We start from the raw sequence: 15,792 nt of genomic DNA, 5'->3' as shown, positions 1-15,792 counted from the left end.
GAGGCCTTCCTTCTTATCAGACTGTCCAAACTGACGGAAGTGAGAAATAAATTGAAATCTACTACATCTGTTATTGCAGTTGTTCATTGTAGAATCAGTATTCTACCAACCCAGTAACCTAAGCTGCTCAATATAAAATCCATAGCTGTAGACATTGTTAGATCATAGCATATATCATATCCATGAACCTGAAGCTTCTAGAAAATGTTTAACCTCTGTATAAATAAGATTTTGAGATGCTGGAAAAAAAACGTTCCTAATCCTTGTCCACACAAGTAGTCCTATTAGTCTTAGGAGCTATTTGCATGAATGGATATTTACATTACAAGAGCATTCTTGTCACAGTTGCGAAATTTTTATATCTTCATTTGAGTAACTGCGCATTATTATTGACATTAAAACCAACACATGTGTTTGAATAAATAAGGGAAAATGTACTTTATTAGTAATTATTTTACTTAGATTCTGTTATACACTTTAATATAAGAAAATATTTTCTGCTTTGGTTCAGTGTGTCACAGTGCTTCTAATAAATTCTCTTCTTTAACTAGTTTTCCAATCTTTGAAAATCCATATCCTATTGACATTCATGAGTCACCTGTTACCTGCACAGAATATTTTGCGGACTGTCCTCCAGATTTGATTCCTGTACTCTATTCTGTAGGAGCAAAACATAAAAAACAAGGATACAGCAATAAGGTAAACAAAACTAATATTTTTTTCTTAAACAAAGAAAGTAGATAGGCAACCTGTGTTTTTGTAACATGTTACCAAATGGCTTTAATTTTACTTATTTAATAATCACTTTCAAGTCGGCCCAACCAGCAGCTTAGCAGCATGCTTACAGCCTGGTATTTCTCCCTTAGAAACACCATCACTTAAGCACAGCCATTAATGACCATCATATACGACTTAATTGTTAGGCTGCTGGAGTTATGTCAGATCAGATTGAGTTAAAGGAAAGTCATCAGTGTACAACTCAAATTTGCATGGATATGTTATCTCTATCAAAGAAAAAAAGTGAAAACATTACAACTTAAAGAAGTTAGTGGAAGAGCTTCAGTGAAAATTGTGGGTTGACAACATGTCTGTAGAATTTTTATTAAATAGGGATATTAATAATTATTTTACTGAGCTACCAGTCTTTACATAATGGTTTTAGAAACAGGACAAGCTGCAGAAGTAAAAAGAGGAAATGCAGTAATTTTATAACATTTCAAGCATTAATCTGGTTTATGTTTTGACTAGAACTAATCCATCACAATAAATAAATTAGAAAAAACATTGGGTAAACTAATCAGACATCAGCAATTTTCTACGCATATTAACAGAAGTATTCTCCTTGGAGTTGCCTTGTTTTCCATGAACTGAGAAGCTGGGCCCTATCTGCTTACTTTGGATCTTCATTCAGCAAAGTACTTCAGAAAATATTCTTTTTCTCTCATTTGAATTTTTCTGCTTATCTATCCTTACCTCATATACATAGTTTCCCAAACTTTACACTGCAGGCCTGTATTCATTGCATGCTGTCTTGTGTGCTTGCTTTATTTGTGCACGTAGAAATATCCACTCTGAATGTAGATACCCACTCATTTGCCACCCGCCCATTTCTGTACCCACAAGCATCCGCTCCATGTATCCACATAACCGGTTTGTGCTCCCAGGTTTTTTTTCCACCCACTCATCCTCTGCACACATCCTTACCCACCCTGCACATATGTCATCCTCCACATCCTGTATCCTGTGTCCATACATGTCAACCTGTAGGCAAAGACGAGCATTTCGTCTACCAGCTTAGACCAAAGAAGAGAATGAGAATCTTGCCACTAGTAACCAAAGGCAGAGAAGAGATGATTATTTCATCTGTAAAAGTTGCATTGCCTTATGTGATACCTCATGGCATCATGCTCAAACATTTGCTTCTCACCCAGCTTCTTTAGTAATCTTCATCCTCAAAATAGATTCTCAATTGATTCCGTGTCCTATAGGAACTCCAAAAGCCAAGCAATCTGAAAAGAGTAGCCAGACTGTTTGTTACTCCTTCCTCTAGCACCTGTTTTGGATAGTTGAGTGTTAGCTGTGCAGAAATATTTTAAAAACATAGAACTGTAATTGATAACATAAAAATGTTATTAAGTTTCAAAAGCCTTAATTGATAATATAAAAATGTTAATAAGCTTTAAAAGCCTTGAATGCTGTGCATTTTTGTTCTTTTTATGAGCTGTATTGCTTTTGGAAGAAGATGTTGTCTACTCTTGAGTTTAAAAATAAACCAAGCAAGAGTCATCAGAATTAGTTGTGATCTCTGTACTCTTGTTGTTTGTTTAGGAGTGGCCTATCAGTGGTGGAGCATGGAACCTTGGAGCTCAGACATATCCTGAAATCATCATTACAGGGTGAGAATGAAACTGAGGATTGGTACTTAGTGTCTACAGCTTTAGTTTGTGGGTTGGCTATAGATAAGAGTTGACCCTTCACAGAGTATGGATATCCTGGCCTCTTCCCTTGAGGTACAGTTTTTTTCCTTGTCAGCATAGAAATTCCCATTTGCTGTAGAAAACAGAGCTTTATACTCAGGGATGAGCTACCAACAGGAATTACCATCTGAGGCCCCCATGATAAACAGCAAGTCTCTATACTCGTGATGTTTGGATCTTTGAAAAGGAGAATCTGTTGCAAAATAATATTTTGGCCTTGAAGGGCATAGATAATAGTATTAAAGAGGGGAGCAGCTGTTCTTCTGTAGCTGTTGTCCTTTGGCCTTCTGAAGACTTTGTATCTGGGGACAGTTTGAGGATCTATTTTAATACCCCAGCATTAGGGAGTGTGTGTTGCACTGGGGTGATTTTTAGCTTGTGAGTGGGGAGACAGAAGGGCTCAGGTTGCAGCAGAAGCCCCATGAGCAATGCCTGATTTTCAAGGGGCCGTGCTGTAAAACAGAAGCTATTCAGCTATGATGGAAACTGTGTTTCCTTCTGGTCTCAGCCATGCTGATGATAGCAATATATTTGATAAATTGTTATTTTCAATGATACTTAACACCTGTTCTTAAAAATAAGATTATGATGTGTGCAATAGTACCAATAAGGCGATGAAGGGATTATTCTCGTATTAAACAGAAATGTCTCCTTTCTCCAGCTTTACTTCAAGGATGATTTTATGTTAATAAAAAGAACATAGCTGTACGGTATTAAGCAAAATGAAGTTACCCTCTGTCTTTTCAAAGTTTATTACACATGGTATTTTCAGAGTGCATAGGGTTGATGCTGGCCCACTGCAAAGCCAGTTGTTAAACTTGCTATGAGAGTTAATTTCTTGCTGTTGCAATCTTAAAATTCATAGGGGGCTTAGTTGTCTGTAGGAAATGCGTGAAAAAGTATGTTACTAACCTAATCAAGCTAATAACAAAATATTTTCTTATAGTGAAGATATGTATCTATTATTATATATTGTCAGTAGGGTACGGAGAGTTACCACAGGAACAAAATACAGTTTTTCTGCTTATATTTAGCACTCACTGAAAGTAGAAGATATTTTAGAATTGCATCTTGTTTTAACACATTTAATTTTTATATTTTTTTAAGCCATGCAGATGGATCAGTAAAGTTTTGGGATGCTTCTGCCAGTAAGTTTCTAAAGTTCCCTTTTATATAATACTGACAAATCACTCACACACACGTATATATATAAAACTTGATAGTTAACAGTATGAGTATTAATACTTGGAATTATATAATTAGGAATAATGAGGTGAAATTAAGCACAATTTTATTAAATTAGGGGAAAAAAAACACTGCTAATGAGATATATTAGGTAGAAAAGAGTGCAAGTCTGTAAGAGGAATAAAAACTCCAGATCCAACTTATCAAAGCCTTTGAAGGATGAAGTGTTGATAAAAAATTGCTTGTTGTGTGTATAAATAAATCTAATTAGATCTAAAATTTAGTTCCAGTTGTCATGTCTCTTCTATTCTGAGCACAATATAGTTTTCACAGCTAAGTAAAAATAAAATATGAAAATACAATAACACACCTTAATATATGTCTAATCTGGTGACGGTGGAGAACACCTAAATCTTTTCTTGTCCAGTCACAATTTCCAGAAAATAATTGGGAAGCATTTCCATTCATCTTAGCAGGAAAAAGCTTCAGAAAATATGTGTTCCATACATTCTAGCTATAACTTCACATATCAATAAGCAGTATTTTTCCCTACAGAAAATATATATAGTATTTATTAAAAATATACATGCATTTTAGTTCAAAGTTAAAATATTCTGGTTCCAGTATCTTGTGTTTCACAAAAATTGCAGCAGAGTGGCCTTGTTTTCTGTCTCTTCTGTGGTACAGGGATGTCAGGGTAGAATACCTAAAAGTATTGAGCTATCAGTTTCTTACATAAGAGTGTGACAAACAAACTTCTGTATGAAATGTGAGGCATAGACAAATTTAATATGACCCTAATAACCAGTATGTAGTTGTCACCAAGAACACAGATTATGAGATACTTAAACTACCTGCTGCTTCCTTGTTGTACCCTGGCATTGTAATTATTAATACTGCTACCATGTCCAGCCAAGTATAGGGAATGTTTACAAAATTTAATGTCGGCTAAATCTGATTACTTTGTCAGGTAATTCTTTCTGCTTAGTACCAAATATTTTCACTCATCAGGATGGACAAGGACAAAATAAGGATTTCCAAAGCCTCATGTCACAAAGGAATTTTACATAGGCATGTCAAGTGAACCTGACTGGGATTTGGGTTTTTTTCTAATTTGTCTGTTTGGAAATGAAGGAAAACCGATACATGCTGTTTAGAGTATACATCTTCCAGCATTTTCAAATTATGGTGAACACCAAAAAGAAAAAAATCTAATGAGATCAACAGGAGTTTATCTGCAAAGACAGAAGCTTGAGAGAGCCTAAATATGAACAAAAATAGGATAATGACTTTTATTTAGTGTGAGGCATTAGATCTTCTCTAGGGCATATTTGATTACATACTTATGCTCTTGACAAGAACATGCAAATACAGGCATTAAAGTTAGGGTCAAACAATACAGACTGTTGCAAGACCCCAAAGCATTTAGCATATACAGTGAGGCAGGGAGCAGTGTGCAAGTCAGTTCCTCTGTAATTCTGGCAGGAATGGGGAAAGGAAAAAACTTCTCACAGGGAGTATAAACATCACCCACTAATCAGTGTACATATGCTAAAATAGGATTTTTTCTTAGAGGTAAAAGCTTAGATGTTCATGAATATTCGCAATCCGTTCAACCGTAATGGAACATTTTCAGTGCATCTCTGATGTCCTGGTCTTAGTCCTGCTTTCCAGAGCATGTACTGTGTTACTGGTACCATACTTGGTGCTTTTTATTTGCAAGGTTTTAATTATTGCAAAGGTTCATTATTTCCGAGGTCTTAACTTTTTTAATACAGTTCAGATTTCATTTGAGATTTCATAGCAAACATAGTATCCTACCGGTATTTGAAGGCACAAAACGCTTTGCTTTTAGACATGTTTTAATTGTGTAATTTTGTATCTGAAAGCACAGATTTGTGGGAGGCAGGCGATTGCTAAGCCACTGAAGCAGGTTCCAGTTGTATCTTTGCTCTAAAGCCATTGCTGTTTTTCCTTTGCCCTTGTGCAGATAATACCGAGTAATTCACAAAAGCACAGAGAGTCTCCCCTTGTACTTGTGCCCTACGATTCTGTAATTCTTCTAATGCATGGGCCCCTGATGTCTGATTTGACATGACACTCTAGATTTGCCACTGGGACTAAAGGGCATCCTGATGCCTCTTCCACCACCATCACGGAAGGCCAGAAGAATGATGTATTTATTACAGAAGCACTTGCAGTAATTTGTGAACATGTTGTGGAATTTTATATGCTAAAACTTTTAAAAATATAAAAACCATTATATGCTTAAACTCCTGGAATATATCTGCACTGCAAAATTAAAGCGTAATTTTGCTGTGTTTGTCATCTGGTTACACAACCGAAACACTGTTCTTCCATCTTTTTGTTGCTCTTTTTGCGCAATCTAGATAGAGTGATTTACCACAATTACAGTAACATACATAACAGATTTGCCTTTATGTATATATACATCTATATAGGTCCTGGGCCCAACTGACATTTTCTAACCTTATGCAATTATTAATTAATGTCACTGATAACTTAATGTAAAAGCAGTAAAAAACAAGGAGGAATAGCAATAAAACAAAATGGAGTTAATGATAATCCCTCCTTTTTGTCCACTGCAGTGGAGTTCTAGTCTTGACAAAGGCTTCTGGATATTAAGGTTTTATATACAAGTATAAATACAAATGTACTTATTAGCCAAGAATTCAAAACATTTTAGAACTCCTGTTGCCCAGACCACCACAATACTTTCCTAATGCTTTCATTAAAGTTCCATATGATCTTTACATTCTAGTAAAACAATAACCTCAGACAAATGAAATCTTAGTTTCACATCTCATTAGGAAAATAGCAGCATTATCAGAGCCTTTCTATAACATTTAGTATAAGCCTCATTATGGACCTAATGATTAACATAGACCTTAGACATCCTGTCCCAGAAAGTACTAAGAAGTATTTCACAACAAGTATCCATTTTGGAAATATTAAATATATATCCTACCAGTACTGTGTTCCATAATAATATCTGTACAGTGTAGTGCCCATCTTCTCCTCTAGGCCTTCATAAGATTCTTTGTTATGCCACAACTGAAAAGAAAATGGAAAAGGAGGAATGTTGTAACTGATTTGCTTAATGTTAGTCAGTATTTTTTGTATGTTTTAATATATTCCAGTTACTCTACAGATGTTGTACAAATTAAAAACATCAAAGGTCTTTGAAAAACAGAAAACAGGAGAAGGAAAAGCAACAGCTGAGATTGTAGAAGAAGATCCATTTGCGGTTCAGATGATGTACTGGTGTCCTGAAAGCCGAATTTTCTGTGTGGCAGGAGTTTCTGCATATGTGATTGTTTACAGGTTCAGCAAACACGAAGTGAATACAGAAATTTCAGTAAGTCCTTCAAAATTTCTGTCATATAAAAGAGCAAAATTTCTAAATCCCATCGGCTTGCCGTGTCTGTGCTCACAGACATGGAAAAATAATAAAGTTGTGTAAATATAGACTTAGGGAAATTCCATTTTAAACCTTTTGGGTGAAATCTCGATCCTACTCAATAAGTGACAAAAATATAACTGAGTTTTAGGAGCCAACTTTCCGCTTTTTTGCTTTAATAGTAACACACAGTACAGATTTCAGACATAGTTTGTGTTTAAGACTTTATGATATATTAAATCTCTGTTGTACTTACCTGCTTTAAAAATACCATCTGCTGCATGTTTTTATCAGATAATCTGCATTGTGTATGTACATCATAATACTCTCTTTAACTCAAGTTTTTCATCTCTTTAATTTATGTTCATAGTGTTTGTACCACAAGGGGACTGAAAATTATTACTGGCTTTAACAAAATAGAGTTGATTTTTTTTTTTCTGGCTTATGCTGACTTCATTTCCCTAAAAATGGACACTATATGAAATGCCAGGTTATTTATGGCTAAGCACTTGATATTCTCCTAAGCTTTCTGTTGTTTTATCCTGTTCAAATACTCATTTTTCTGTCTTCATGACTTAAGCAGTCACCTTATTCAAGATAGAATCATACAGTACACATTCTTTTAACTGCACTGTAGTCACCCTTTACTTACCGTTGTACAGCAAGTCTGACTTTGGTTTAAACCTTGCATTTTTGCACAGGAGCCACAACCACTGCTAACGGTGTGGCTGAACAGCATTTAGAATATGAAATATCCTTTCTTAAGTCTAAGAAGTTTAAGAGACTACTCTTAAAGCAAAGCCAAACTAAACATAACTGCCTCTCCTTCAGGCTTGCCATTCTCTGGTGCTGGAGAAAAGTTTGCAACTCCATACACTCTCTTGCCAGAAAGTATTTCTTTTCATCTGCCAGCTCTTAACAAACCTCAGGGGCTGACCCAAAATTTCCCTTTCATTTTCCACCTTCCGCAATTACAATTCTTTTCCTTTTCACACTATTTCTGTATACTTTAGAAAGTCTGTAGTTCTAGCCTGGCAAAAACATGTGTTGTTTTTGGCCTGTAGCCGTATGCCATCTGGTAAGGAAATTCATTACCTATAGCTGTTCTGTTGTTTTCCTCTCATTTTTTCCCCTGGAGGCAATTATTAAGGTAGCTGAACAGATGCTTTCAGGAAAGTTTTAAAACTAATGAATAGTAATTTCACCTTACTGACCAGCTCATTTATAATGCTGCTAAAATTCCTACATTTCGGTATTCTTATATTGTTCATAGCAAATGCACCTTATATTTTATTACCTATCATTTAATTTATTTATTTTCATGTCCTTTGTGGCTGAATTGCGCCAGAACTGGTATTTTCTGAAGTGTTATAATGTGTGCAATTTAACAGTTTCTCAGATTTCATCTGTAATTAAGAAGCATTTATATGAGGAATTGTTCTCTGAAGAGTTGCTTTAATATTATCTAATCTTGGTGGCATAATAACTGAGTTCTCCTGGGTTTTGTGCATTCCTGAGATGGGCCTCATCTCTTGGTTTCTACATTTTTGCTGCAAGCATTCAAGTCCTCACTCTTAAATGGTGGGGAGGGAGTTAAATAAAAAGTATAGGAGCCTTTGTTAGAATATGTACCTGACTTTAGGCTGTCTGGATTTGTCTATACTGAGACTGAGCTGGTCAGTCTCAGGATTTATTTGCTGCCTGAGGTGAGCCCAAGTTCTGGCATTTAGTGTGTTCCCTTCTTTAGCAGCCAGCCTGAATTCACCTAGAGTTCAATCTGTAAATCCCAGTATTTTAAGGACCGCATGTTGATTTCACTGCCTGACATTTTTATGTTGTTGCTGTGGCAAATGGGAAGCATGGAGGCTAGTCAGAGGTTTCTCTATGTAGCGGGGAAGTCTGCTGCTGAATATGTCTTAGAGGCATAGACTGTGCCTGGAATTTCCTCGATAGAAGTATTATTTGCATCATTCCATAGCAGATTCTGGAGCCGAGTAGCATGCATGAGACAAATTATGCTTCATATCCAACCTTGGCGTCATTGCCATGCAGTTATGTAAAAAGCATTTGCTGTTGTTGTTGTTTTCTCATCTGAATCTATTCCATCCTGTCTCAAAAGGATATTTAGGTATCCGTTAAACACGATCACTTTCTCAGTGATCAGTCTTTCCTCAGCAAAACTCCTCTTCAAAGCTCTTGAGAAGAACCATAGGAAAAAATGTTTACACTAGTTTGAATGTAGAAAGGAGAGTCAATGAACCTAGTGATGGAATTCTCCAGAAAGATCTTTACCATGTGTCAAAATAAATTGGTACAACAGGTCTTTACCTCTTCTAAGGTCCAGTCAAAGGAGGCACCAAAATTTAAAAAAAATCTCAGTCATGTTATTAGCCTAAATTTCTCCTTCTCTCTGCAAATGGACAATAGCTAGAACTTAACAAAATGAATTTTAGTAGAAAAAGGAAGACACAAAGAAAAACATCAAAAGAAGAATGATGCACTTCTAACAGGGCAAGCAGAACAACATACTCTTCAATAGTCCTGCATGAAGATTAAACAGCATTATAAATTGTGTTGGTCAGAAGCAATTACTTCCAGGAGGTTAGATTTTCCCAAGCTCAATAGTTCACTCATTAGTCTTTGAAGGCAAATGTTACCTGTAGGTTTCTTCAGCTGATTCACTTAAAAATATCTGTGGATTTTACAAAGAGAAAACAAAAGTGAAATTTTGAGAAATGACCCTTTCTCTTCTGGTTGAGCAGAATTACTTCTTTCTGAATTCTTATGTATTTTAGCACAATGGCTGAGAAATAAGAGAGCCTTCAGTACTGATCTTTGTCTCCCAATTGTCATCAAACTTAGATATTTTCTTAATACTGTCATCTCCATTCCGGTACAGATGATGTCTCAGTGAGAGATCGCTAAGATGGAGTTTGCAGTGTCTACATCTGCAACTACTTCTGATCACTTCAAAGTACTATTCAGCTATCCCAAGACCTTATCTCTTTGAGTGCTGTAACTTGGTTTTTATTCTTTTCAAAATAGGGATCTCCCAGGGCAATTCATGAGGTAGAAAGAATTGCCCGATATTTACTGTGGTGCTTTGATATGATTACTTATATAGATTTGAGCTCCCTGTCTGGTTTCCCCTATGTTTTCAAGTCAGGTTTCCTGAATTAGTGGAAATAATAGGAAGGTGTTTGGGCCTGGTTGGTCTTCTTTTCCCTATCTGTAGAGCCCAGAAGGAAAGCAAAAGGCAACTGGTTTGAACTTTGCTTTCTAGAATCTGCCAGACTCATGTTCAGTCTAAGGAATATGGAACTCTCTGTCCTGTTACCTCTGGTTTCCTGACCCCCACCCATGGACAAATGAAGCTCATTCACCAGTCCTACCCATGTTGTCAGTCTTCTGCATACTGGCTAGAACCTGTCTTGTAGAGACTCTGTTGTAGTAGCAATTGGGAAGCAGAGTTGATGATTGTTCTTTTAATGAATTTGCTTAGGAAAAATGATAACAGCAATAGGCAGAAAGTTTTCGTGACATTTTTACTGAATGATGCCTTCTTATGCCGAAAAATTATTTATTTGGGAGAGTGATTAACTTATCTTTTCATAATAAATTCTGGAAAGTTGTATTCTTGCCTTTCGCTTACAATAAAGGGGTTGAACCAAAGTCAGCACTGGAAGAATATACCTATATATTTTTCCATCAGCATAGGATAGATGACTAGTTCCTATCTGATGTTGCTGTTAGGCTGTACTAATAACAAATTATAGTCTTCTTTGCCTGCAAAGGATAATGATAAATGGGGGGGGGTTATTTTTTAAAAAAGGCTTACTGATATTTATTCAAAAGTAATCAATTTTCAGCAGCTTTCTTTATTAAATTATAACTTAGCTTTTTATTTATTTAAGTCATTAGAGGTACGGCTTCAGTATGAAGTAGAAGATATCATTACTCCTGAACCGGAAATAATTCCTCCATTTCCAGATGCCTCCTCCCAGCTTCCTTCTTTAAAGAACCTTTCAGGCAGTACCAACACTGTGGCATGTGAAGGAACGATGAAGGATAGCATCCCATGTCTTAGGTAAGTCTATGTCATTGTTCAAAGATTTATCTTTCTAAAAAGCATTCCTATCTGTTATATTAACAATCAGTTAACTCAAGAAAAAGAGGTTAATTGTATATATGCAAAACAAAATGAGAAGAAACCAGAATATGGAACAAACGAAAAAATTGAGGCAAAATAATTAACAAGCAATTTTAAAAGGATATAAGTTAAATATGGAGAAGATAAGTGTTACAGTAAAGGTTTGACTGTATTTTACAGTATGATTTAGAAGTAAATCTTGATCTCATACCCACAGTTTTGAGTGGAATACAAGCACCACAGAATAAATTAAGGAATTACTGGGCAACTTTTTTTTTTTTATTCACAAAGAGACTTCCGTAAAGCAGACATGTGCAAAGCTTTCCCTCCTTGATTAATTCATATAACACTAAAATATTTTTTATGAAAGAAGTATATACATTTTGTGGTATGTAAGGGATGGAAAGTGTTCATACTCATGAAACAGTCTTCAAAATATACAATTATGAAACAGTTGCACTGTGTGGAAGTGTATATATGTTTAGAAAGAAGCAAATTGTTGTCTGCCAGAGTACACATTGCCACTGTTTGGAGTAGATGAATATATTCTTACTAATAAGGCAGACAAATTATGGGTTTGAATAGTTTCACAATGGAATTCTGTACAAAACTCCATAAATGGTAATTTCCCAGCAATTATAGTGCACTGCTGATAATGGTTGCTCTAATTTTAGTGAATTCATTATTATTTCTGTCTAATTATTATTAAATATTTTAAATATCTCAATTATTTCAAAAGCAGTTGAAACGAACATGGCCTGACTTTGCAGATACTTTGGGCTGTTGAGCTCCTAACAGCATTAGCATTTAATATCATGACATTGTTCTTGCAAAATTAACAGTATTTTTTGTTGCCCTGGTCATTCGTCCATCTCAGTCAGGCAGCTGAAACTCAGATGTCAGTTAGTCATTAGTACAAACCTTCAGAGAGAAGTTACTAAAAAAATACCAATGTGAAATCTATTTATGCCATTGAAATTGGCAATCTCCTGGTTAATTTTTAGGAGTTTGCTTAACTCCAGATAATCTCGCATTTAGCTAGCTAACTGATTTTTGTCCCATTTTACAGTAAGTAAATGTAAACTTATTTTGGCAGAGAAGTGATTTGTCGAAGTCAAAGTAATTATACTCCTAGAACTGCTGGTATATTCCCTCTTACATTTATATAGAATTATACTGTGTATGCTCTTATCCTTTTCAATAGGGAAAGGCATATACATATCCACACTTTCCCCCAAAACCCTAACCAGGTCCACATTCCATTTCTGTCAAAAAACTTCTGTTCCAATCAGAATTATGATGATAAGATGAAAGTAGTGCTGGAAACACAGTAAACCTAGTAGAGACCTGGATGATGCTGTTGATTTTATATGCAAGTCATTCAGGTAGGCAGGAGTACAGAATCTAAGAGTGATAATAATGTAAAGCTGCAGTCATCTATACATGAAGAGGTGAATGTATAACTTGAACTATATTAATAATCCACATAAAATTTTATATACAGACTAGCTTTTAATCTTGGATCCATTGTGTTTCTTTTCATATCTGCTTCTCAACCTCATTACAGCAAATGGGTGGCACTCCACATTACATAATTTTTGCTAATCAGAAGTCGTAACGACTGAATGTGTTTGTCTGTGAATAGGCACTAGAAAGCCAGTGGTTGAAGAGGCTGAAGTAACGAAAATTTGGTATTTTTCTGGAATCAAAAGTAAATTTTACCAGGAGAGGCAAGCAGCAGTGTGGCATAAATACTGTTCTTGCTTATTTCAGAAGATTTTATAATCAAATATAAAGCTATAATAACATAAGAAACTGATGCATTTGTGATTATCCAGATAAGTATTTTTGATGTAAATACTGCTATCAAAAAGCTGTACGCAGAATGGAAGTCTTTGTTCCCAGACTTTTATTTTCATCCCAAAATTAGGTCACTCAAGGGTTTTGACAGTGGCTCCAAAATGATAAAGAACTGTCTGTGATTATCTCATGAAGAAAACTAAAAAACCAAACTTTACAACAACCAAATTCAGTGTAGCGTAACAAGAACATGTCAAGGAAATCAGTGAAATATCTACATTCCTTCTGGGCATACTCCTGCAGTCTGTTTAGGCTTATAGTATAAAACACTTCAAAAAAAAGCAATCCAAAACAAGATGAAGAAGAACTAAATATCAACATTATTGTTCAAGCAAGATGGATCATGAAACCAGAGAAACAGCTCAAATTCTTAAAGAGGAAGGTGTCACAGGATCATGGGAATGACAAACTGAATCATGAAATCTGAAACTATTTTGCTCCAGTCTTATGATGTTTCACCAACTACAACTATTCTATGCTTAGAGAAAATACCTGTGAAACAATATCCATCTTATCAAAGAAGATTCTCAAATTTGCAGTGAAAAACAGAGGGAGGAAGGTGTTTGCTTATTTTGCTCAGGTAACAACAATCTGAAAGAAAACTCAGAAGGCTCTTCAAGTTCTCTAATATTTTCAGCATGTTGTTAAAAACACATTGGAAAAGCAGTATCATAATAAAAACATATTTTAAAAGATCAGAATTAATTCTGCAGCTATTGTCAGTCTCATGGTAGTTTGTTTAGAAGAAGAAAATGATAAACACATTGCCTAAACAGATGTTTGTTAGAACTCACCATAGCAGTGCGCTTGACTCTTGTGTTCCCTCCCATCATCAATTATCTATTACAAAACACGGATGGTAAGCATGTCTGTTCAGCAGAAAGGGCATTAGACTATAGTCGTACTTCTTGGATCTCCTTCACCTGTTTTATATTTTTATAACATTTTTAATGGCAAGAGCTGAAAACCGAAAATAGGGTCCAAGGTGGAAACACTGCCACTGGTATGCCTCCTAAAGGCTTATCCATAGAGATAAGAAGTGGAAGGGCCCCATTACATAAGCTACTCTGAAGGACTCTTTGTGTAAAATATTTTGCTTCTGCTAGCTGTGAAGTTTGTTTGAAAAGAATATATAGTCATTGTATGCAAGTCTTGTTGGTAGTTCCAGTTTTCACCAGTCTCAAAAGACCCCCTCTCCCTTAGCAGCTTGGGTTCACAGATGTTTGTGCCTTTGTTCTCACCATTAATACTCCTGGATTATCCAGGGCTTCACTAAGCTTGTGGATAGAGTCACTTCAGAAATGTTCAGGGATATGTATCTGATGAACAAAGGAAAGGGCAAAGCTTTAGTGCCAGCAGAACAGGTAAGAAAGTGCAAAACTTTGAGCAAAGGTTTAATAGAAAACAATACAAAGCTATTGCCAGCTGTGGTGGGTTGTCCTTGGCTGGCTGCCAGCCACTCTCATTCCCTCTCCTCAACAGGATAAGGGGAAGAAAAGAAGACGGAAAAACTTGCGGGCTGAAATAAAGACAGGAAGATCACTTACTGGTTACTGTCACAGACAAACCAGAATCAACGTGGGGAAAAGTAATTTAATTTATTGCCAATTAAAATAGAGTTGGATGATGAGAAACAAAAAGAAAAATGGAAACATCTGTACCCCACTCCCTTTTTTCCCAACTTCATTCCATCATTCCCAACTCCTCCACCCCGAGCACACAGGCGGATAGGGAATGGTGGCTGTGGTCAGTCCATAGCAGCTTCTCTTTGCTGCTCCTTCCCCCTCACACTTTTCTTTGCTCTGGTGTAGCGTACGTCCCACAGGGCACAGTCCTTCAGGATAAGCCTGCTCCAGCGTGGGCTCTCTACAGGTCACAGTTCCTTCAGGAAATATCCACCTGCTCCACTATAGGGTCCTCCACAGGCTGCAGTACAGATATCTGGTCCACTGTGGTCCTCCTCACAGGCTGCAGGGGAATTACCTGAACCGCCTCCTCCCTTCCTTCTTCTCTCACCTTAGTACTTGCAGGGCTGTTTCTCACTTGTTTTTCTTCTTCGCTTCTTACTCCCTGGCAGCATTTTCTGCCCTTTCTTAAATTTGTCTTCCAGAGGTGCCACCAGCTTGGCTGAGGGGCTCAGCTGGGTCCTGCTGTGTGTCTCTGGCAGAACCAGCTGGAGGCAGCTAGAATGGGGCTGTGTCTGGCACATGGCATCCCCTGGCCTCTCCTCACAGAGGCCACCCCTGCAGCCCCCACTACCAAAACCTTGCCACACAACTTATGTACTTCTGCAGTCAGAGAGGGAAAAGCTAGGAGCAGGTCAAGGTCATGAAGGGGAGAAGATATGTTTATGTCTTGGAGATCCAAGTGAAGGTCTCATTCCTCATCCTGAAATGCTTCATGTATTCTGCTGTCGTATCCAGCTATGTGACTCTATATCCTCAGGTATAGTAGGTATACTCTGATAGGGCTAGGGAGTTTGAGGAAACTGCAGGACCTGAGGAAATTGCAGATACTTCTTCGCTAAAAGGATTGTCAAGCACTGGAACAGGCTGCTCAGGGATGTAGTTGAGTCACCATCCCTGGAGGTGTTTAAAAGATGTGTAGATGTGGCACTTGGGGACTTGATGATCTTAAAGGTATTTTCCAACCTAAACGATTCTATGATTGTGGAAGGCATCACACATCTAACAATAAAT

General features: G+C 36.6%; 1 protein-coding gene across 2 annotated transcripts in view; it reads left to right on the top strand.

Annotated features, from left to right (window-relative positions):
- The window catches only part of STXBP5L (syntaxin binding protein 5L), a 191,887-nt gene that overhangs the window by 117,441 nt on the left and 58,654 nt on the right, over positions 1-15,792 (top strand). For both annotated transcript variants that reach the window (XM_065642097.1, XM_065642087.1), the window contains exons 12-16: positions 552-699; positions 2,329-2,396; positions 3,585-3,625; positions 6,824-7,041; positions 10,998-11,170. In XM_065642097.1, coding sequence (XP_065498169.1) covers positions 552-699; positions 2,329-2,396; positions 3,585-3,625; positions 6,824-7,041; positions 10,998-11,170 — 648 coding nt within the window. The remainder of the gene's footprint in view (positions 1-551; positions 700-2,328; positions 2,397-3,584; positions 3,626-6,823; positions 7,042-10,997; positions 11,171-15,792) is intronic.

This window comes from Caloenas nicobarica, chromosome 1 (assembly GCF_036013445.1).
Source record: "Caloenas nicobarica isolate bCalNic1 chromosome 1, bCalNic1.hap1, whole genome shotgun sequence".
Taxonomy (NCBI): domain Eukaryota; kingdom Metazoa; phylum Chordata; class Aves; order Columbiformes; family Columbidae; genus Caloenas; species Caloenas nicobarica.
This window is presented reverse-complemented; position numbering and strand designations above follow the sequence as displayed.